Source organism: Haliotis asinina, chromosome 5, assembly GCF_037392515.1.
Source record: "Haliotis asinina isolate JCU_RB_2024 chromosome 5, JCU_Hal_asi_v2, whole genome shotgun sequence".
Classification (NCBI taxonomy): Eukaryota; Metazoa; Mollusca; class Gastropoda; order Lepetellida; family Haliotidae; genus Haliotis; species Haliotis asinina.
Window position 1 is genome coordinate 5,705,556 of NC_090284.1, and position 25,545 is coordinate 5,731,100.

At 36.4% G+C, this 25,545-nt stretch overlaps 1 protein-coding gene across 10 annotated transcripts in view; it reads left to right on the forward strand.

The window, feature by feature from the left end:
* Nucleotides 1-25,545, forward strand: part of LOC137284591 (calcium/calmodulin-dependent protein kinase type II subunit delta-like) — a 122,510-nt gene that overhangs the window by 72,004 nt on the left and 24,961 nt on the right. For all 10 annotated transcript variants that reach the window (XM_067816464.1, XM_067816463.1, XM_067816466.1 and 7 more), the window contains 3 exons: nucleotides 4,277-4,399; nucleotides 6,460-6,543; nucleotides 13,897-13,939. In XM_067816464.1, coding sequence (XP_067672565.1) covers nucleotides 4,277-4,399; nucleotides 6,460-6,543; nucleotides 13,897-13,939 — 250 coding nt within the window. The remainder of the gene's footprint in view (nucleotides 1-4,276; nucleotides 4,400-6,459; nucleotides 6,544-13,896; nucleotides 13,940-25,545) is intronic.

The window sequence follows — 25,545 nt, forward strand, 5'->3', positions numbered from 1 at the left end:
ATTTGATCCATGAAGGTCCAGGGTATAACAGGCCTTCAGCAACCCATGCTTGCCATAAAAGGTAACTATGCTTGTGGTAAGAGGTGACTAACGAGATCGTTTGGTCAGACTAGCTGACTTGGTTGACACGTCATTGGTTCCCATTTGTGCAGATCAATGCTGATGCTGTAGATCACTGGAATGTTTGGTCCAGATTTGATTATTTACAGACCTCATTCATATAGCAGGAATATTGCTGAGTGCAGTGTAAACCTAAACTCACTCACTCACTCAGCTGGATTTAGTTCGTGACCATATGCTCTTTTCTTGAAAATCATTTGCTAGCATTTACATATTTCTCTTTACATTTGACTTGTGAAAAAGGCTGACTTAAGCTCATTTTAGAGAAAGGATCAAGTTTTATGCATTGGGTTTATGACATGGCAAATCATTTTGTGGAAATAAACTTTATAATGTCTGTGTTTGAAATCTCATGTTACCTTTCATTTACAAAGTTCATTATGTTTCTAAAATGAGATAGCAAAACATTGCCTGGAAGTAACTTGTGCATATCTGTTGAAAAAGCTCAACTCACCTCATCTTTAAAGTACATTCTGCATGACTGCAGTGGTTGAAATGTTTTTTTCGATGTTCCACTGGACAAAGGTCCAGTAAACTTTCAAATCTTTTTTGAAATGCATTTTAGAAGTTCCTTCTTTCAAAATCCACTTGAGGGAATTATATGGATTTGTTGGACAGTCACACAGATATGTCTGATGCCCATCATTATGTCCCATTTGCATAGATCAAAGCTGATGATACTGATAACAGGATGTTTTAGGCTCAGTTGTTTACAGTCAGAAACCACAAATCTTGCATATTGCAGCATTCAACAGCAGTCGACCCTGCATCACACTCTGCTACGCTTCCTACATCACTCATGAGATCACCTGCTGCGTAACTCACTGCATCACTCACATCACCTGCTGCATCACTCACATTACCTGCTGCATTACTCACTGCATCACTCACATCACCTGCTGCATCACTCACATTACCTGCTGCATTACTCACTGCATCACTCAGATCACCTTCTGCCTCACAATATCACCTGCTTTATAACTCACTGCACCATTCACATCACCCGATGCATCTCACTGCATCACTAACATCACCTCATGCATCTCACTGCATCACTAACATCACCTCATGCATCACTCAATGCATCTAACACACCACCTGCAGCATCAGTTGCTGCATCACTCACATCACCTTCTTCCTTCACGATGACACCTGCTGCATAACTCAAAACATCACCCACTGCATTACTCTCAACATCACCCACTGCATTACTCTCAACATCGCCTGCTGCATCTCTTACTGCAGCACTCGTATCGCCTGGTATCATTCCAGTGATATCCCAACTACATTACTGGGTTTACATACACAGTCATCCCTCGCAATAACGTGCTTCACAATACCGCGGATTCAGTTAAACCGTGGGGTAATCCGTGGCTCCCATAAAAAAAAGTTGGAACTGTGTTCACACCCCTCCACGAGAAAATAGCGCATCAAGAAATCCATCTTATAAATTACGTAAACTAGTGAAATTCAGTGTGGACAGCAACTGACAGTGTTTATCATCCATATCCATTGTGTTTCAAATGCTTAAAACATGCAGGGATTTCTCAGTAATAATCGTACCAACATTGTAGTAGTAACAAATGAAAGACAAGACATGCTACCAGTCAAGTTACAACAAGTACTGTTTGCTGTGATGCAACACACCGCAGTCTAGCATGTTAAAACAGTAATTCCAGAACTTATGGTGTCAGAAACCACATTTTGTTTGATTAAATTCAATCCCAATTTTATTTATTAAAACTGTTGACAGAAACAACGGAAGCACCGTGAGAAAATGGCATTACCTCATTCCATACGCGTACAACATTTTCTTACCACATTCTGAGGGTCCTTTTTTTGCGCCTACTGCGATAGCACTAATTTCACATTATTCTAAGCAATCATGAACAGATCAGTCTTGTAGTCCAAGACCAGTGTTATTAACTCATTGAAGTCATTTTTAACAGTTAAATGGCTAACATTTTGTTATTTTTACTATCAAAGTTGCATGTACCATGGAAGTCACAAGTGACTTGTCAAACTGTCTCCTATGTAAAATGTACCCAGACAGGTAACGGCCTGTGTTCATTGTTATGTTAAATATGGTTGCAGAAAACATGCATTATATACTAGCCAGATAGCGATGTATAACTGCATAGTATGTAAAATATTCTGATAATGGCATAGAAGTTCTTTGATGTAATATAATCGGATCGTTTTTACCTGAATCACCGGTATGTTGGACCAAAACATCTGTGCACAGCTGATCGCTATTTCCGGCTTAGTTGAATAACAGCAAAGACATATATTCAGGTGAATGTACGTCTTTGATAACAGGTAGCATAACAGGAACAACAATTAAGTTATCATGTCTGGTGATTTTTTTTATTGCAAGTTTTCCATACATATATATGTATTCATTTTCAAAGTCTGTTTATTTTCACCTTCAAAGATACGATATATTTTTGACCGGGCACAATACACGAAATAGCAGTTTGTTTTGTCCTTGGAAAATACGATTTTACTTGGCCTTTGATCCACATTATGCAAAAGGTACTATAACGTGGATGTCTAATAACGTGGGGGTCATCCACGGACCCCAAGACCCATGTGATGGCGAGGGATGACTATACATGGTTTCACTCTACTGACAGTCACACTCCATCACTGGATTTCATATGAAGCCAACACATCATTTAGCTAAAAATCTGGTTGTGTTCAGAGTACTGTTAAACCAACTCATTTACATCAGATTGAATTAACTTACTCAGAACTAACAGCGAACTTACTTAGAAGGCATGGCATTTAACATGTAACTGATTGTGCAAATAGCGATGTTGGTCAATGCAGTCAGATGAGCTTTAGATACTTTCGGTGTTTCTCTTAAATTCATACGTGTTTTTCCCTCATCACTATACAAATCTTCTCTGGAACCGTGTTTTGTTACCAGTTAATTTGTGTTAGAAAACAATTTTATCGAACTCATAAGTCAAGGCAAGCTTGGATACAACATTACTTCCTTCTCAGATTTCGCAACCCACAATCAGTTAGAGTACTTATTGGGTTCAGTTTTCGTCTTTGTCAAGATTAACATGAAATGTCAGAAGGGTACAGGAATCAGATGAAGGTAATACTATTTGTAGACTGAAGCGCTTATGACAGTTCTGCAGTATAAGGAATATGTGGTTCCCATAGATTCTATATTACCTTGTAGGAATACATCAACGCGTTCATTTTTCCTGGATGACAGATAGCATTCCTTTTCATTTAATGATTTTTTATTTCACGGAGTGTTTCACCACCATTGCCATTAATTCTTGTGCTTCTGTATTTCCTTGAGAATAATGTGTATGCAAGCTATATATGTTCCTTGAGTCTTGCAGTCACATATATATTACAAAAGTTCAGCCCTGATCAAATTGTCACAATTTCCACTTGATTAACTGCCATGGCTTTTGTAATGTCATACTATGCCCTCTCTCTAAATATGGCTGTTCAGATGTAGTACAGATGAATGGTTTTGTTTAACGATGTCTTGAATCATTAACTAATGGTTTCCAGCCTTTGGTATCAGGTGAATATATACTGCCCCAAACAATTTAAACACCCACAAAAGGAAGGCAGTATGTTGCAATACTCACCAGCTATGACAGATCTAGTTTATCCATGAACAATAGGGGTGTTCTTTAACACGACAGTACTCAGTCATGAATGTATTCCTTCTTGTGTAACAACCAGTCTGTGAGACATATTTTGGACAAACCAGTCTAGGATAAATGTTTCCAGCGTTGTCAGTCCAGGCTTCATAACCTTGAACCTTACCTTCATAACCTTTACCCCTGTCCTTATAACCTTGAACCCGATCGACATATCTATGTTTACACAACACTGAAATTTTTTATCTGTGTTATGACATCCTGAAGCAGCTATAGACCTTTAAAATGGGAACAACTAAAATTTGAGTTCTTTCATTCAGGGTTGAATTCATTCTGAAAATGTTGTTCTTTTCAGTTTGTCCATTTTAGGCATTATCTTAAAAGAAAACATTGTAAATCGATGCACATATGTTAAGATTTGCACTTAAAGGTATGCAAGGTAGTACTGGTTTTCGAGTGAATAGAATTTTGTTCATCTTTCAGTTTCATGGGTTGTGATGGTTATGATTGTTTTTCAGTACCCCTCACCAGAGTGGGACACAGTTACTCCTGAGGCCAAGAACCTCATCAACAGTATGCTCACTGTCAACCCAGCCAAGAGGATCACTGCCTCTGAGGCCCTCAAACACCCCTGGATATGCGTGAGTACAATTTTCATTCATTTTTAGTGAGTGTTCAGGTGAAATTGTTACACCAGTGTTTTGAAAGACGCCGCCTGAGACAAGTCAGATTTCATTTGGGGCAATCAAATTATGATATCTTGCTTGTCCATGGGTACTAGATAATTTCCACTTACAGTTTCAAACAGCAAATAACCATTGGATTTCATTTCATATCTTCTCAAAATGTTGCTATTAAATTTTGCAGTGATAATAAAATAGGGTTATCTTTTTTTGCTTTTTATCACTTCTTTATTAATAGTCAAGTAAACATTAACATCAAATACCATGTTGATTTATTCTTTCTCAATAACATCATCATGATTATGTCGTACAATCAGGACAAGTGGAAAACTTGTCAGGACAAGTTACTTTCTTAAAGTCACTTGCCCTGTGGCGAGAGGCTTTTAAAGTAAAAGATGAACCCCTGTACACCAAAATTGTAATATACAAGCTTTTGACTGAAGGTCTATTTTGTGTGAGACTTCTTGCTACCTACCTTTCTTCTTTAAACTGTTTTTAAGGTAATTTTACCTGGGTTTCAAGATAATTTTGACTTCAGCTTATATTTTGTGATGTGATGTTTTGTGTAATAAGTTGGTCTCTGAAGGAAGAAGCTTTACTGTTTATGAGGTTCACAAAGTAGAAACAGATATAAAAACTAGTTTGATGACATTTTAAAGTTATCTGAACATCTTTGAGTGTTTGTTTTGAGTCTTATATCATGGAGATGACAGATGAGCTTGTGTATGGATCGTATTCATAAAGATCATATAGAAACAATATTTTGAATAGTAGACCTTAAATTTCTATGATTTCAACAGATTTATTCTTTAATGTGTAATTGGTTAATCAATTATTGAGTGGAATTTTGGAATTATGTTTTCATTACAAAATAGAACAGGATATTATGTTCAAGTAAATTCAAATGTTCAGCTTTCATTACATGACTGAAGCTTACTCAAAATTATACAAGGGCCAACCAAACCTTTCAACATAAACATTTAGGAAGAGATGCTCATTTAAGTTACAGACTGGGATTTATCTGAAACGGACTGGAATTTATCTGAAACAGACTGGAATTTATCTGTCTTTTCGTTGTATATGGAAATGCAAATATACTTTCCACCTGTTATTAAGTTGTGCAAACTCTAAAGCAAGAGTGTTGATCATATTACAAACTTCATCCTCCAAATGTCAAATGACTATACATCTACATGTATCTAGAGATTTCCAAAAGTTATTCCGATGTTAATTCAAGCTAGCGTAGACAAATAACACCAAGACTACTATGTCCCTGCCAAGAGTTTAGCAGTTTATCAAATAAGTGATGTTTTTCATTGTCACCTCCTCTCTTCTATTTTAGTTGCATTTGTCAGATGTGGGTTTGAGTGTAGAGCGTGTATGTACATCAGACACAACAGTTGAATTACATATTCTTTGCTCACATATGCTGATCACTTGATATATCATCATCAAATGAATTTCATCCCTGGAGCTCCTTCCACTTGGTCTTGGTTCACTCTGTGTTCTGATAGGTTGTATTGGAATTCTGACCAGTTGCAACTTAGTATGAAGACTGTGTGAGAGGAAAGATGAAGGTGGCACTGGAGAAATCCTCGAAAAATGTGATTTATTATTTTAATGAAAATCATTGATGTCATCCAGGATGTGTTGATTTTTATTGGATTATGTCATGTTATGTGACGGTACAGTTATTGGATATAAAGTGTTATCAAACTATTTAAGATAAACCATTTCAGTGTACAGAATTGATTTTTTTCTTTCTGTAAACTTATTCTAGATTTTATGTTTGATGGTGTAAATTGTTCAGTGTGAAAATTGTTTTGTTTGTTTAGTTAGTTGTGATCATTTTTTATATGAGTGTTGTTAGGGTTTGGTGGTACAGTTTGTTTTCATGCAGTTTTGAGTGACTGTTGGCTATCAATGTTTCATGATCTGTAGAAGAAACGACACTAACGACACTAAACACTGATGGATTAATTCTGTTTGCCTCAAGTTTTTTTTGTTTCTTTTTTCAGCAACGGGAACGTGTGGCATCTGTTGTCCACAGACAGGAAACAGTGGACTGCCTCAAGAAATTCAATGCTCGCAGGAAGTTGAAGGTAGGCCATCTTGATCAACTTTCATTTGCAAACTTGTATGTTCCTTGAACTTACCATTTAGTGTGCCTGTAACAATGTGAAATTTTATCAACTTTGAATTGTTAGGTAGGTGGATATATAGCTATCTCTGGGCTCTTGATAATATGGAGTATGAGCAGGTCTTGAGCCAATCACAATTCTGCTTCTAAAGCAAATTGGCTTCTTTTTTGACTCCTGATTGGAAACTTCAATCTCAACCACAGAAGAACACATTGTGTGCTCTTTTTTGGTCTAGATGCCATGACTAGGTAGAAACTATCAACAACATTCTTAGAGCATGGTCTCAGGGTTTGACAATCAGATTTCCTCTTTAAATTCCCTTTGAGCACACTCAAATGCGATATGCTTGTGTCTATGCTTCGCTTATGCAAAGATCCGAAGCCTCAACCCTGATTAACCGATCAGGGAATTCACCAGATGTCACATACACTGCAGGTTCTTCAGTGTCCAAGTTCTAACTTGAATCACAATAATGATCTAAATAAGTTAATGTGGTTAATATTTTATTAAGTTAATATTTTATTTTATTTATTTGTTCAATGAATTTAACTTATATCCATTATTTTCATATTGAAAGTCTAACCATAGGTAGTTACATATCTTACCTTGTCTTTTCTTGTCCAGAATTACTTTATTCCCTGGGTAAATGTAGATAGCTGTAGATATTGTATGTGTACTATCTAATGTTTCTTGGGCCAAATGTACTTGATGAAGTTGTTACTGCATGTACCTCACAGACTGTACCCAGCTATTTTGTTAGCACAACAAATATCTTGTCATCAGACTTCAGAGATATGAATATGGAAATATTTTACTTAATAGTAGCTTAGTTGAACATAAGTATTCAATATTGCTTAATCTTTTTTATTCGTTATTATTTATAGCTATTTCAAAACTAATCTGCAAACTTGTTCATATGAACATCAGAAAGATGCTATGCCTCAAATGTGAGCTGTGTGGCTATGAGGGATTGGGGTTTTATTCTACATTCTAAATGATCGCCAAGTTGTTTGTTGTTTCATATTAATGACTTGGGCTGATATCTGAATGTCCTCAGTTCATGTCTTTATTATTCCTCTGAGTTAACTTTTCAAACTTTAATGCAGAGGCTATAAAACAAGACTGTCCAGACAAAATGTGTTGTTATTAATGTCCGGTATGAACAATCCTTTCAAATGGTTTCATGTTGATCTATGGTCAAATGCAATGTATTTTGTGTTTGGGGGTGTTGTTTGTGAGGGTGTATTCTAGTGGTTAAAGTGTTAGCTCGTCAAGCCAAAGCCTTGATTGCAGTTCACCCATGGGCCCGTGGTATAATCACCTCTGATTCTGGTTGATCACTTGCTTCCCATGTTACAGCAAGATGTCTCCATGTTATTACTGCAGCAGTGGCACACCCAACTTACTTGCAAGCTCTCTCTGAGTTACGTATGTTGGTTGTCACAAAATGATGCATAACACTGCATATATATAAATTGTTTTCATATCTCAGAGGCACACACACACACACACACACACACACACACACACACACACACACACACACACACACACACACACACACACACACACACACACACACACAGGGTGTAGTACAGTGTTTGCTGACAGAGCATCATTTAGATGTATAATCAAAATGGAGTGAGCAAACACTTTACTACACATGAGATTTGACATATTCAAGAGATCGTGATAAAGTCTTTTCTTTTTATTGTGAGAATGCCATTACTTGTACTGAATTCCATTTCTGATGTCCAGGCCATGATATTGCTGTATGTCGTATATTTTGGTTTCATATTTTTTGTGTAATTTAATGGTCATTACTTATCTTTAATAATTATGCTTAAATTTCTTTAGTCATTGTTAAATATTTTATGTGAATTGAACTGGAATACATGTAATTCAACCCAATATTTTGAAAGCTACAGAGTTGTAATTAAGCGGGGGGTTTTTTTTGTGTTTGTAAATGTTTTGTCATTAATCAATACAAATTACTAGTCCTTTTTTTGCTGAAAATAATCTCAACATTCACAATTTGAAGCTTATTTTTAAAACAATCCGTTGTCTTGAAGAGAGTTGATGTGCATTTATGGATTCGTCTGTCAACCCCTTGGGGTAGGTTTGTTTGAGAGTGACATATACCAGCACATTTGCTTCTCATTTGATAAGAATCATGTAACATACAGGCGAAACAGGGAAACAAGAAACTAGCAATCTCTGGTTGGTTGCCATTAATGTTGCTATGGTAACACATGAAAACTGATGACCCTAATCAAAGGAAAGGTAATAAAAAGATGATATGTCAGATTCCCTGGGAGACAGTTTGACTGTACTCGGATTACAAGGAATGCATGTATCAGCCATTTCCTCATGCCAAGTCTTGGGTTGTCTCTGTAGAGTCACTGCTGCATTGTAGCATTGAATAAAACTAGACAGACAAGATCTTCTCCATACAAACCATACAATATAAAAGTACTGGATACAATCTGATTAGTAATGCCAAGGTCTTGCCACAGGAAACCAATACGATTTGGTTTTATTATTGTTTTTGGTTAAACTTTACCTGACAGAGATCACTTGAGGCCTGTTCATAGTTATCTGTTCTGCGATTCTCTTTTTGAAGTGAACGAATAAGCACTACTGTTTTTGTTGCTTTGTATTATTTTGCCAAAGTAAGAAACTATAAACTCTTTTCAAGATCTGGATCATGAAAAGATTACTCCACAGAAGTTGTTTTTGATTCATAAAGACATGTTGATGATACAATCTAATTTGTACATTCAGGTCTGACTTTAAGGAGATTTCTCCTGAATAGAGACAGGGCTTAGCTACTATTGTTTTTAAAAATCAATAATGTGAAAACAGTAGGTTTACAGATCATGTTTCCATAGTAACTGAAAGGTGTAAACCCTTGTTAAAGAACTTACAGCATCTATTCTTATGCAACATACTCTGCAGTACCTAGTTTTGGATCATTTGAATGAAGGGAAATGTATACTGTCACAAAAATGAATGAGATATTCTCTGCTTCAACTCAGTTCAGTGAGGCAATGTGACATTTTACACACTTCACATCAGTGAATTAGTGTGATGTAGTATTTTATCTTCACTTCACTAGCAATATGAATCTACATATTTCAGATGACCGTCATCAACAAAATACCCTGCTAATGTCCAGGTGTACAAATATCAGAGTTATACCCGATTATTGTGGATAATATCAGTTAAATATTTACCATGTACATAAATTTTCAACTAGTGGTAATTGTTTTGGATTTCTATAAAAAAATATGGAACCACTCAGGCAGTTTATGTTTGATACAAGCATGCCAGTATATGAATTGTTTACATAAAAATGTTTTTATTAGATCAGTGTGAAGAACAATGTTACATTTGACTTAGTGTTAACTAGCTGAAATATTCATGAAGGGTATTTTACCATTTCGGGGGATATTGATGACTTTGTCTTCTTGTTTGCTTTAATCTTGATCGTTGATCTCAACTGTTAATCAGCAACATTTGTCTGTCAATGATTCATGTTAAAATTGTAATTGCCACTGAGGTATAATTATATATAATGGTCAGGTTTGGTGTGTTGAAGTACGCCTCACTCAGCAATATTCAAACTATAACACCATGAGCATCAATCTACACAATTAGGATATGATGACATGTCAGCCTGATCTCTCAATCCTGTTGTTGTATGACAAGCATGGGTTACTGAAGACCAATTCTAATGCATGTCTTCACGGGTTGTTAAGAAAAGAATATAGAGTTTTTAATATAGAATTTTACACAATTTGACAGTGAAATGAAAGGCCTGCTGCTGTCCTTGACTTATGTAGCAGGAAGACTGCTTCCTCCTGTGTATTCCCTGATAACCCAGGGTCAGTGTTTAACTCCTCTGTATAACACCACTCTCTGCTGAGGAGTTATGACTGGAGTTTATGATAAGGCTTTTTTAAGGTAAGGCACAGTTACAGCTATAAAGCAAAGGAACATTTTTATGATCCTTTTATTTTATGACTGTTAGCTCTACTTATTTTCGTTTAACTAACTGTAAAAGTAGGTTACAGCAAATCAGCAACCTGCAAATTATGGCCATACTTATGTAGACTGTGGCTTGGTCTCTGGATATATATAATCTTGATAGTAACAAACAAACCCATTTTAATTGAAAAGGGGCCCAAGGGAGACCAGAAATTCAGAGATAGAATAAATCTTGTTTCATTTAAGACTTTACACTGCAGGGAAGTCTTGGCAGCAGGCAAAATAATGTGGTTTGGGGACTGTGACACAGACTATCACTTATTACAAGTGACAGCATGCCCATGTTTGAGTGGGGTGGAGGGATGTTTCTGTGTTAAAGTGGACCAAGTGCTTAACGAAATAGTCTAATTATCCCCCACCAAGCTTTAGCAGTAGTTCCTGGCACTACCATGTGTAGCTGACACTAGGTGATATGACATGTAGTCGACACTAAGAGATACAAGTAGCTGACACTGGGTGATGCGACATGTAGTTGCCACTGGGTGATACAACATGTAGCTGACACTGGGTGATACAACATGTAGTCGACACTAGGTGATACAACATGTAGCTGACACTAGGTGATATGACATGTAGTTGACACTGGGTGATACAACATGTAGCTGACACTAGGTGATATGACATGTAGTTGACACTGGGTGATACAACATATAGCTGACACTGGGTGATACAACATGTAGCTGACACTAGGTGATACAACATGTAGTTGACACTGGGTGATATGACATGTAGTCAACACTAGGAGATACGAGTAGCTGACACTGGGTGATGCGACATGTAGTTGACACTAGGTGATACGACATGTAGCTGACACTGGGTGATACGACATGTAGCTGACACTGGGTGATATGACATGTAGTCGACACTAAGAGATACGAGTAGCTGACACTGGGTGATACGACATGTAGTTGACACTAGGTGATACGACATGTAGCTGACACTGGGTGATACGACATGTATTTGACACTGGGTGATGCAACATATAGCTGACACTAGGTGATACGACATGTAGTTGACACTGGGTGATACAACATGTAGCTGACACTAGGTGATACAATATGTAGCTGACACTAGGTGATACGACATGTAGCTGACACTGGGTGGTACCACATGTAGCTGACACTAGGTGATACCACATGTAGATGACACTAGGGGATACCACATTTAGCAGACACTAGGTGATACCACATGTAGCTGACACTAGGTGACACCACATGTAGCTGACACTAGGTGATGTGACGTGTAGCAGACACTAGGTGACACCACATGTAGCAGACACTAGGTGACACCACATGTAGCAGACACTAGGTGACACCACATGTAGCAGACACTAGGTGATACCACATGTAGCAGACACTAGGTGATACCACATGTAGCTGACACTAGGTGATACCACATGTAGCAGACACTAGGTGATACCACATGTAGCTGACACTAGGTGATACCACATGTAGCTGACTTTAGGTAACGTGACATGTAGCTGACACTAGGTAGATACGATGTGATTACTATAGATACAGTGTGATTACTTTTCTTGTGTACCCCAGTGTGATAATAGTGGAATATTGCTATTAACTGCATAAGACCCAACTATCTCACTCACTCACTCACATGGTTGTTTAGCATTACTTTTATGATTTTTAAGATCAAAGTCTCTTTCCCACTTAGTGGTTTAAGCATTCACAAGGTTTGATAACTGTATATACTTGTGTGTAAATCACTTTTTGGGTTTCCTCAGCTTAGTTATTAAATGCTGTTTCAAGAGTTATTAAAAATGAATTCATTATTCATAAATCAAGAAATTATGTTTTTCTTACTTTGTGCATCAGACAAAAAAAACCCCAAAGATTTGTTCTATGTTTGCCTCATGGCATACAATAAATCAGCCTTCAACCCATGAGACCACTGACTAAGATATAGTGATACTTATGACGTTGTTATAAAGAAGACTGGAGGGAACACACCTCATTGCAGGTCAACCTGTGGTGTAAGCTCAGTCTGTGCTGGACATGCAACAATGACTTTGATAGGAAGTGTACACTATTTATGTCGGTCGAGTGTACAACCTACACTCTTTTAACAACTCGCACACAAAAACGTGTGTCCATATGCTGATGAGGGTTACCAATAGTCTTAAGTGATTTGGCGGACAATATGGAGACTACAAGTAACAGAGATAGTGGGGGATTATGTACTGTACATGTGATAAAGGTTGGACTATCTTTTGAAGATAGTGATTATGAAGAGTTGTTCCATGATGAAGAGGACAGAATTGCAAATAGGTCTCAGGATGGCAAAACGGAAGAGGTACTATTGTTCTGAGGTTTTTATGAACTTTTTGCTCACACTGCAGGCTTTCAAGTGCAGGACTTATATGACTGTTTATTGTTGACTGCCTGCTGGTAGTGTACTCTGTCATCAAGAAATTCTGAGGTCATGCACACTATACCATTGTTCATGTTATAATAAGTCGTATTACATTGCTTGTATTGGCATCCCATAATATCATGTTATCATTTTTGCCACTGTGAATTCTTATGTATTATCAAAGATATATATCCTTAGGTTGCATAAGTACTTTCAATGCTTTCAAATCTTTGAATACCTATGTAATATTGAATTAAAATTTTCTTTCACCCAAATGATGTTGATAAATTACAGTTTCATTATACAAGTATAATATCAAACTGACTTCCTTTTCTCAATATGAAGACAACACATGGTCTCTGAAATTAATATATTTTGTTGAAAAATAAAGTCCGTAAAACTAATCATAAAATAATGAAACAAAGCCCAGGGACTTTATTCATTTCCTGAAACTCTGGAAGTCAAGACTTGCTACATAATCAAGACTTGAATGGGTTTTCTTGAATTATATTTGTTTCAGCTGCAGGGTCTGTATGACATACTATCCAATGTAATGAACTGGTAGCATTTGTTGATGTTTGATCCAGTGATATTGTGATAATGGCAAGGTAGCATAAAGTTTATTGTTGCTGTTGAACACACTATTGATTACCAGAAGTATTTGTTGTGACAATGTCATGGCGGTCTCTTAGTGAAGCCAGTCCAGCTTGATGATGATGCTCAACAGGAGTGTATATTGTTCACTTGAGTCAACATGGCATAACTGATTTCTCTCCTTCCCTGCTGTGGTAAATGTGTAAATTATTGCATATATCAATTAGAAAAGAACTCATGACTATCAAACTATAACTTAAATTTCTTCATCCTGTTGGTAAAAGTTCATTTTTAATTTTTCAGGGAGCTATCCTCACCACTATGTTGGCCACACGAAACTTCTCAAGTAAGTGCAGCTTGTTTGATACATTGTATTTGTTGAGATGAGAGGGTGGATTCTGATCACATGTATGGAGATGAAGGGTTGATCTGTGTGATCTCACGTACTGGTCACCTAATGATACTGTGGCAGTTTTGTCTGTAACCCTGGTAACACAAATGTTGTCTGCATTGTGTCTGTCCACTGGAGCTTTCACTTGCTTTCACGCTTAACACTCATTGTCAACTAGCATTTATGTCCTGAAAACTGGCATTAATTCCACAATGAGCTTAGTGTTTTGTAGCCATGGTAAATATTGGTCAGGTGCAATGGTTGTAGAGAAAAATTATTAGTGACATATGATATTAGCAACCAGCTTAGTTTCAGTGCATTTGCTTAACATTGAGTATTTCTTGATGCCTTAATTTGGTAATTTTAAAGATATATGAATCCTTTTCAAGAGATATTTCAATTAGTTGATTATTATAAGTTAGTTATTCTACCAAGAGAGATTATGTCGCTTGGTTATTACAGGTCAGGCATGACTGGAAGATACAGTCGCTTGAAATCTGAACGAGTAATATCTCTTTCTGAAACATGATATAATTCTTTTACCCATTACTCTTGGAGCATGTTGTCTTAATGTACCACAGGTAGGGAAATATTTAAAATATTCTCCAACTGTGGTAGACTCTGCTGTAGGATGATTGGCCAGGCTGTAGTTTGTATTGACAATGTGGTGTAACATTCGTATCACACCACAAAACACAGTGTAACATAGTCATGTGATTCCTCATAAGATGATGTACCATTCTTTTCATGGAAACTAAATTAACAAATTGTTACATGTGTCAGTCAGGTTTACATATTGTGGTATCATTACCCTTCTCCATAACACATTGTGTCTTTCACTCCAACACCTTGTAACACAGTAAAATCTACTGTAATGTTATTAATCTAGCATACTGTAACATTACTGTCAGTGGTTCTCCTTGTAACATGTCATTCAACTTATCCAGGTAATTTAACATCCCACTAACAACTCATCATCATACATCATCACCTGTGTTGTCACTGTGTTAACCTCTTCATATGTTGTAATCTAACAGTCTTGTAGTAAACCATACCCTAACAGTTATCCAAACAGTTTTCAGGAACTAAACATCCCTATCAGTGTTCAATGTTTCCCAGTAGAAGCTGCAACATGGAGATTTCCTTAAGTACTACTTCTAAATAGTAGCAGAGTCATTCCACTCTTCCAACAGACAGAAAGACTGAAGAGATTGATTGGAGTTATGGTGTTTTAAATACATAAATAAAACACCTTTAGGTCTCACTAATTTGGTGTTCAGGTATTATTTAGTATAGTGCAGAAAACAATATTACCTGTATATTACAATATACAGGTACATAATAAAAGTTTTGGTTATATATCAGTATGTTTTCATACTTCTCACCAACCATCTGAATGGGATTGTTTAATTTAAATCATTTAAAACACAACATGACAGCACAACAATTTGTAAGAAATAAAGTATGTAAGTTCCAAAAGATACCATTCAAACAATTTGTACATAACCTCTGCCTCTTTGTATGGGGGTGTGCTCTGAGATATGAAACAAGGAAGTTGTTAGTTGTGTTACAACTGGAATAAGATAAGAGTACATTACGTCAAGTAGAAGTAAGTTTGTTTCTTGGGAAGTGCATATTCATTCCTATCCATGAACTGTCCAATTAAAACTTACAAGAAGAAGAATATACAGGTATGGAAATATTCAGATTACCAGGGCTTAAACTGGTTGTACATATGATTTGTTTGATTGGCATTACTAGAAGCTGGTAAGTGATAAGAGGGTAAGATTCTTTATGGATAACAACTTCTTTATTGCATATGGTGCGACGTTTCGGTATGGATCCTTATACCGTTGTCAAGCAACACCGAAACGTCGCACCATATGCAATAAAGAAGTTGTTATCCATAAAGAATCTTACCCTCTTATGGTTGTACATATGGCAAATTGTTTCAGCTTAAAAAGATTGTAGGATCAGCAGGGTGTTTTCTATCATGTTCTAAATGTCTTTTTATTTTCTGAGTACAATTTTTGACCATCTTGACTTTGAAAATGTGTCATTACATGGCTGATCCTAGCCACAAGATCTGTAAAATGTGCTTGCAAAATTGTACATGGACAAAGAAACAGCCATTGAGCATTTATGTTTCCACTGATGCTGAAAATCAAATGATTAAGTATACTGAGCAAGGAATGTGCTGATAGCTTTCTCTCATGAACTTCATGAAGCCCCAAACCAATATTGCTCTAAAAATGATAGTGTTAGTTTAGAAATATGAAATCAAAGAGAAAGAAATGAAGTATGTGTGCTGTTTTAGTAGATTCAGTGATGAATTGCAGTGGCATGCCGCTTATTAGTTCTCATGCAAAGACTGATATAGTGCTGCCATTTTGAAGGCTCTGCTAGATTTGCTCAAGCATCATGGTTTGCGGGGGTGGTTAGTTTGATTTCATATTGGTAGCTTTTCATTTTTAGATTCAGCCTGCAACCAAACTCTGATCAGACGACAGACACTTGCATACATAGTTACTTCCCTTTAACATGCTAAACATTTGAATTTGCCAGTACTGCATGCCAGCTTTAATTAACTGTCTACCACATTGTAACAAGTTTAATCTTCATTGAAACCATGCACATATGTGCAGTTGTAAATATTGGTATACATCACCTCATTTTATCACAGAGGTCAGATAGTTGATATGCCTTCATCTCTTGACCTATCAACTGTCAGCTATATCTGGCTCTGGTTCTGCTATATATGTGGTACATGTGTATTGTGAGTAACATTGTGTCTGTCACATTTATGTCATACTGTAATATCATAAGTCTATCTTGACAAACATTCTCTGAGATGCAGCACAGATATTCTATCGTGTGCTTATGTTTGTAATACCATGCTGTACTCCACGTAAACTTCACTTTGGCTTCACTGGTATGAGTGTATTTAATGATATACGTATCTCACAACTACTCTATAGCTTCTGTTGATTGGTCAGCATGGTCTGGCGCCAGTGTAGATAATGTGTACTCTTGTTGTTTTTTTGTGCTGTCTTTGTGTGCTGTAGTAAACAAAGGTAAGTCTTCTCACTCTGTGCATGAGCATGGCTCTGTAGGTAGACTCTAGATGTCAACTGTCACCATAGCTACTGGAGATAAACTCGGACTTCAGGATACCTTGCTTCATTGTTCTAGTCAGTAAAACCATAATACTCCAGGATTTTGAAATCATATTTATCTGAAGTCAAATTAAGTCAACAGTATCTATGGATGACATTCAGTTGCTAGACTTTCAGCATTGCCTTTCTTTACTCTTTCTTCTTGTAGTCTTATTACCAGGGCTGTATTTGTTTTTTTCAGAATCTTCATATGTTAGTTGCCCTTTTAAATAGTCAGAATTGTCAGATCACTGTTCAATGCAGGTAATATTGTTTATCTTTCATCTGAAAGGTGGGCATTTATTTCGGAGATGGTTGAGAAAGATTGCGTGATGTTTCCGAAAGGTATCTGATGTGTAAATCTGTCAGTTTTCACATCATGGTTTCACAAATCCTGATAAATCCAGTTAATGGTTCAACAAATAGCAATTTCTGTTCATAAGACTAAAAGTATTACATCATCTTTATCAATGACATTTCATTATCTTTTTGAGATTGTGAATGTCCATGCCATATTAGAAAGTTCTTATCTAGTATTTCACAGGTAATAGGACTTATTTACTTCGCAATTTTTATGAATAATTACAGAAAAGAAATATTTCTTATCTAACAAAATTCATAAAGTATTATGTAATATTAGTATGTAGGTGAAACCTTTGACTTAAGGTATTGATATCATATACTGAGGATAACTTGATAAGAAATTGATTATTTTTACATGAGTGACTGAAGTAAGAATAACTGAGTTGTGTCCCTTGGTTGTCAGGATCTGCTCATTGTTGGTTCACACCCTAGATTCATCCTGATGATGAGGTTACATCTTTGTGCTAAATATCTACATCCTGAATCAACCCAACCCAATAATTACCAGTTAACTTCAATTTATCTTATTTCTCAACTTTGCAGATTCATTTTGAATCATATTTTTCATACTTATTGAACTTGTTTACTGCATGCTTTCTTTACACAACTTACCAATTACTCTTTTGACTTATTGATACTTGTTGTTCTATTTTCTATCTCCCTCATGTGGTAACATGGGAGCAGAAGGTGGTAGAGGATTTGAAAGAGGCTTGTTTACAGAGATATGTAAAAAGAAACATGTAGATAACATCAGTAAGTACTCCTATAAGGAAATTACTTCAAGGTAATGGTTTCAGTTTTTTATGTTGCTGTCAACTTTTATATGGTCACGAAATATTCAGAACATAACTGTTGATTTCTTCAGAACACTTATCAGAAGTAGTTTCATTTTGATCATACAGTTTATGTATTTGCTTGTGATGAATGTAGAAGGTAATCAGTGAGCATATACTCACATACTGCCCTAGTTTTACTGGCAGTTGTTGATGCATCACGTTTTCTTGTGCTCAGTCAACTGAAATTGATAATGTTATCCTTAATTCATTCTATGTCATCAGCCCAATTAGTCAGACTCTTGTAGGAATACACAATTAGACACTGGTAGAATTAATGATTTAACCAATCTGTACAGTAAAACCACAGTAAGTTAGTTACCAGTATTTATGATGATTATATGTACTATTTGTGATAATCCCACAGAGAATATATCTCTTTTTGCTATAGCTTGGTAATATTTTCCTATACACATGGTGTTGGTGAGATAATGTTTCATAGACTTTCTTTTTAGCTTTTTTTCGTAAAATTCCTTTAGAATTTCTTATAGACCCTAGTTATAATTCTATTATTTATGAAACAAAGTATATATACTTGTCGGTGACAGTTGCTTTCATAGATTGTGTCCACATATGCTGCATGTTGCAAAATTTCTGAATGATTGACCCTGAAAAATACTGGTGAAGAGCACCTGTCTTTTTTTTAATATGACTATAGTTAATCATATGAGAAACTTTTGTATTCTGTAACTTCAACTGGGTATTACTTTGTTGATCAGTAAATGATATGTGAATGACATTCTATTTGAGTGTTCGTGGAGAGGCAATGGCTGGTACCAATTTGCCATGTTGAATATTATTGCTGGTTAACATACATGAGATACCATATGTATTTTATTGTATTCAAGAAGAAATATATGGTCATGGGTGAATATGTTACTCTCCTAAGAGTAGTCAGTAGGTAGATAGTATTTTGTATGATTTTATTACATACTGTATTCATTTAATATAATTGATGCTCTGCATATTGTGTGTGTTGTTCAAACAGTTACAGTATCTAATGCAGTCTAATGCAGACAAGTAAAGAACCGCAAATAAATACTATTACATGAAATCTCATTGAACTTTGAATGTAAGAACATGAATATCTTAACATGATACTTCCAAAACAGATATAAAATTATTGCAATTATTCTCCTATGCCTTCATAAGGTCTGACTAATGTCCTAATTCATCTTATCTGTTAAGGTTTCCTAACATTTGTCACCTGTTTCAATTGCTTCAAATATAACCCTTTTACTGCACAAATCTGGTCGAAGATTTGTACATTCAGATTTTTCTTATTTAATTGTTTGTGCATGTTTACATTTAGATGCTTTAACCAGTCATTATAAAGGGGCATGCAAAATTTTAAAATGTTTACATCTTATCTATAAGTATTGTGGACTGTCTGACACAAATGATAATACATCGACACGATTACAGTTATCCGTGTCAGTCACCATGTTCCCAAGCTGCAGTGTACAAACTTCAGGTAACTGTACCCATGTCTACCTTAAATGTTTCATTACTCAGTGAAACCTTTGTTCTCTTGGGAACACTTCATCAGAAGGGTGGAAAAAAATTTTAAGGAAGAAATCTAGCCCTGAGAATCTTTGTCCTTGTGTTCATCTATTTTTGTAGGTTTTAATGACAGACAGTCATTGTTTAGTGACGTGTGACAGTGGTCCTGTTCATTAGGCATTATGTGTCCAATGTGTTTCCAAGGTAGAAGCAGCTCATTATTGTGGTAGAGTAGACTGTGAAACTTGTGCATGAACAGTTGGACTCTTCTCTGTTCAGTGAAAAGATTGTGGTTTTCTTAAAATGTTCTGGTATGTCTCTTGGGTGATAAAATGGCAGCATTACCAGAATGTTCGGGAGAGTCAAGGTAATGTTGTGAATGTTTTTCTCACAACCATTTTTAACTAATGTCTTTTGATCTCTTACAAATTACTTTGTTATATCTAGCTGTCAGAAAAGTCATTTCCCCAGGAGAAATGTAGTGCAAATACTAGCTGGAGATGTATGTTGAGATAGAAATGGTTGGACAAGAACATGATACTAATGTGTCATGTTTCAATTCTTGGTCTAAAGCCAATATTTACAAAATATCTCTTGTCTTGAGCTTCCCACCCTGTCGTATGTTGATGTATGACGTTAATATCTGATTAGGTTTCCTGTCCACGTCACATCTGCTAACCTAGTACATGGTGGTGGTGACTGTTTTGTGTATGTGCTTGTCTTGCAGAACTTCTGGGTTTGATTACCACATATGTGCATAGTGTGAAACCATTCTTGTTATCCCCTGTTGCTATTTGAGTTGAATAATGCTGAAAGTGATTTAAAATTAATTGCTTAACCTGACCTGTCATGAATATAATGAACATGGGTTTCATGGCTGCTGGTAATACGAACCATGCATTGGCTTCTTTGATTAGCATACTAGAAGTTGAGGATGTGAAGCTTAATGTCAATTTTGTTGACACACAACTTCTTTTCAACATAGATTCTAATGTTGTCAAGCAAGCGGTGACATTAGAATCAGACTGTGACATTAGAATCTGTCAAAATGTTGCCTATGCTGATTAAACAGGTTATACGTCCATGAACATTTCCTCACTCTGCATGCAGTGGTTCATGAATGTTGAAAGACATATTCTTAACTGCTGAAAGACATATTCTTAACTGCTGAAAGATATATTCTTAACTGCTGAAAGACACTTTCTTGAATTCTGGAAGGCACTTTCTTGGATTCTGGAAGGCACTTTCTTGGATGCCAGCAGACACATTTGAAAAAGGTTCATTCACATGGAACACTTGGTTTCTTATGCAAGTGACCTTGTTAGAAATATGCCTCAGTTTACCCAGCAGTGAATGGGTACTCAGAAGGATGAGATGGTAACATGTATGACCTGCCAGCACCGCACAGGTAGTATGGGTTGTATACCACGTTGGGAGCTGAGCATAGAACTGGAGTGCACAGTGATTCCTTGACTAGTGTAGCAGTGCTTTGAGCAAAGTTAGGATATTGATATGGTGTATTATGAATATGAACATTATTATTACACTGGTGACTGAATCCTTGCAGCATGAGAAGGGATATATCTTGCCCTCAGGCCTGCAACATCTGTGGTCATGTAGCTGAAATATTGCTGAGTGTGGCAGTAAACAACAAGCCAGCATAAAGTTATCAGTGCAAGGGGGATATCCAAAAGACTGGTCATCTTGGATTCAGTGCACTGGGTCTGGATGGAGTGTCTATGTTAAACATGGCATGTTATCTCAGTGGGATGGTAGTATTAGACTAGCATCAGACCAAACTAGTACAAACAAACAGCAAGTAGATTTATCTTACAGCATAAGACACTCATGAATGTAACAGGGAATACAGATTTTATTCAACTACATGCATGGACAGTGTACAGAACACAGTTACAAATAGTCATTGAAACATAGCTGTCTCCAAGCAGAAACAGGGTGTAAAGACTATATGTTAATAAATTCATTTAGAGAAAATCACAAACAAATACTAAATTGATGAGAAGCACAGATACTGACTTGTGTACAAGCCTGATAGTCCAGGTTTGCTCTTTAATATTGACATTTGCACACAGGGACCAGTAGATCAACGATTAAAAAAGATTAAAAGATTACTGGTATTGTCAATGAAAAGGACATAAGAGCAGTCATGTATTAATTTACATGCTCTTTTAGAAACTTTATGCTTGAAGAAACTGCTAATATTTGGTACAGGGATGTCCAAGATTTGACATGTTGTATTTATAATTTTGGAACATGTTTTGTTTTAAGCAGATAGGGTCCCATACCCTGCTTAAAAAGTTGAAATTCAGACACATGCAAGTTATATAAGTGCAGTTTGGCCACATTAAACCCTATTGCACCTTATGTTCTTAAGAAAGTAGGGTTTGTCTGCCAATATATTGTGTCAGTGTACTATTGATTTGCTTGGACAGTGATCTGACTTTTGTTAGTCATTACAATGACTCCTGAGGATCATATACAAATTTTAAAATGGATATGTGCCTGTTTCTGTTTACCAGCCCGACAAATGTTCTATGAATAATACCATTCCAAATCAAGCAAGGACCACCTGTTTCATATTACTTTAGTTTATGTGTCAAAGCCTGGCTTATATGCATTGTTAATCAGTCATGGCTTGGCATGTTAACTTTGGGAATATGAAAATATCTGGAAGTCCGTAACAGCTTTTGAGCTTCATATATATTGCTGTTGGTCATGCTTTGCAACCTACAGCTCCCTGCACTCATTGGATCACAAAGCATGGAGGTCTTCTCATTGCACTGAGAGGCAATGCCTCTACAGCTATGGTTCACCTCTACACTAGCTTCATATTCTTAAAACCCACAATAATCAAAGCATTAAAAATATCAGTATATTACTTAAACAACACAATATAAATAGGGAACAAAGGGAAATTCTTCCATCTTCTTCCTTGTCTTCAATTTTTCTTTAATTAACAGTGAACAATTTTGTCACACTTTGAAGTTACTCTTCATTTCTGTGTTGTCTTTTGTTCTTTTGTTCTTAGTTTGTGTGTTGTCACCAAATGTTAAGGTGTTACTCGGGGAAAACTTGGTATTGATAAAAAAATAATCTGCAATGGCTTTTCTAAACCGACAAAATGTAAACGTGCATATGAATTTGGTAGTAAGACTATTGATTTTTTGATGATTTCCTTAAATTTGAGTGCTTTTTTGTTTGTATGAGGGGATAAAACTTACTGCCAAGTTTCACTGAAAATCAAACATCTAAATGTTCTGATGTTGTTGATCACCTTAATATATTTGCTTCATTTGTTCATGACCATTTTGTCTTTTAACTCATTTTGAAATTTAAACTTGTTCAAATTATGTTTATGTTGTTTTGTTTTTTACAGTTTTGTATAAATGGATAATTAATTATAATTTTTGAAAAGTTACATTTTTGCATGAAATGACTAATTTTACATCACAAGAATACTTTTGAAGGATATCAATTTGTCAGTATGGTGTATAATTATATTTTTATTGTGTGTTGTTTTGAAAGTTATAACCTTTGTTATAACACCGTATGTAGTGGTATAAAACTGTATGTAGTGTTAATTTGAGTGTATTGCATGCATTAATTCTGCACGTGTAACACGTGAGAGACTGATGCACAGACAAGTTTGGTTAATGCCGAGAACCAGGACGGTCAGAAGACTAAGGGTTTTCCGGAATTGAGGGAATTGTCACATATTTTCTGCAAAACCATGGGTTTGGTTGTCGAAAATTTCAAAATTATGAACAAACTTTTTGTCGTATATTTGACCAGTCTTTCTTTAAAAGAAAATGTGATTTCTCTCAATTCCGCCATCATCAGTGTAGGTGGTCTTACTGATTGACTGATTCTGTCAACTAGGTAATGTGCTTCAGCCAGTGGGGAATGGCTCGCAAGTGTCGGCACCTGCAGGTACGTTCGTCTGTCCATGCGTGCGTGAGTCTATTCGTCATGGCCGCCATGTCACGCTGACATGTTGTGTGACCCACTCGCACCAGACAAACCGCTAGCTGTGTACTCCTGTAGTAGTGTTGTATGTGTGGCACTCCACTGTCAGTCAGAACAATTCATTTACTACTTTGACCAGTTTGCCTCTCCTGGATTGCCTACCCTTGCCCTTAGCAGTGACCCTGAACTTTCAGGACTTGTGATGGACCTCAGAGACATTTACACTGAAGATATTGTTTTTTGCATAACAGAAAATGCATGTTGTCTTAACATGGGGATATGAATGTGTGTAGTTTGTACTCAGACAGCTTTAACCTTGAGCTTTCACCTTGACCTGATTGTGACCTTGAACTTGGCTTTTAGTGTCAGTGATACAAGATGGTGTAGGTCTTGTTACATTACACTGATTCCACTTGAAATGTGTGGAGGTTGTCTTGTTCCCGAATTCTGCTTGCTGCTGTATACTTTAGTTGAAGTGTTGGTCTGTACATCAGAGTCATCAGCACTGAGACAGGAAACTACTGTGTGTTACTTTCATTCCTTCACTCCTTTCTTGTCCTCATGTCACCGTGGTTAGTTTCAACTTTAGAAATGCAGTATTCCCTTAAATGTGCCCTGCTGCTGTATGACAGACAGCAGACTTGATATCAAGGGATCAGGAACAGGTATGTAAACTGTCCCAGACACAAATAGCCTCCCTACGACACACAGAAGTCCTACTGACTTTGCAAAATATCATCCATGGTTCCTCTGTGCCAGGCTTTTCATGGTGTATATCGTTTTCTGTGTTCTGTCTGAGAGCAGTATCATAAACCAGTGAATGAGACAGTGTGTGAAGGTGCAGCTTTTGCCAATATTACAGCAATATCATGGCAGGGGACACCAGAAATGGGCCTCACACATGATGACAAGCCTACCCCACTGTCCATATCATAACCCAAAGTCCTAGTACAGTAATGTATGATTTTCCCAGCATCTTACTAGTCTGTTGAATATTGTAATACACTTGACTTTGTGAGCAATTTGCATGTCCAGTGATGCTGTGAGAGTGTCACAGAATATATCCAAAGCATTAAGAATGTACAGCAGGGTTTATGACAGCTGGTAAGATGGAGGTTAGAGGTTATGTTTTTGTGTGGCATCATTAGTTTCTATGTAAAGGTGAAACAGTTTTTCTAGTCTTTCCATACCCTGAACAAACTGTAGTAGACACCGAAGTGGAAAATTCTGGAACTGAGACCTTACTGTTTATGCTTTCTGCTTAGCACAAAAGTTTCTTGAACGACTTCCCATGTTCACATTCATGTAGACAGTGTACGTTACAGTTAGTGGATGTAGTGCAAATGGAGGTTTTCATTTGTTTTCAATGCCCAAACAGTGTTCCATTACTGCTTCAAGAGTGATTGTTTCAATCTGAAGAATCTGGTGTCTAAGCTGAACATGATACAGACACCAACATCTCCTGAATCCCCAGTGGTAAAACTACCTGTATCTATCTCAGGTAATCCCTGTATGTGCTGAGCACAGATCATATTACTGGCTAACACCAGACTGATGACCATAGCAATAGTTTTCAGTAACTATCAGCATTAAGGATCCCTGTGTAGTAATATTTCTATATTCTCTCCTCTTGGTGTGATGCATTCTTTGACTTTCAGAGAAGTGCCTTTAAAGTAGAAAAAGAAACAAAGAAATTGATATTGAACACAAATTAAATGCT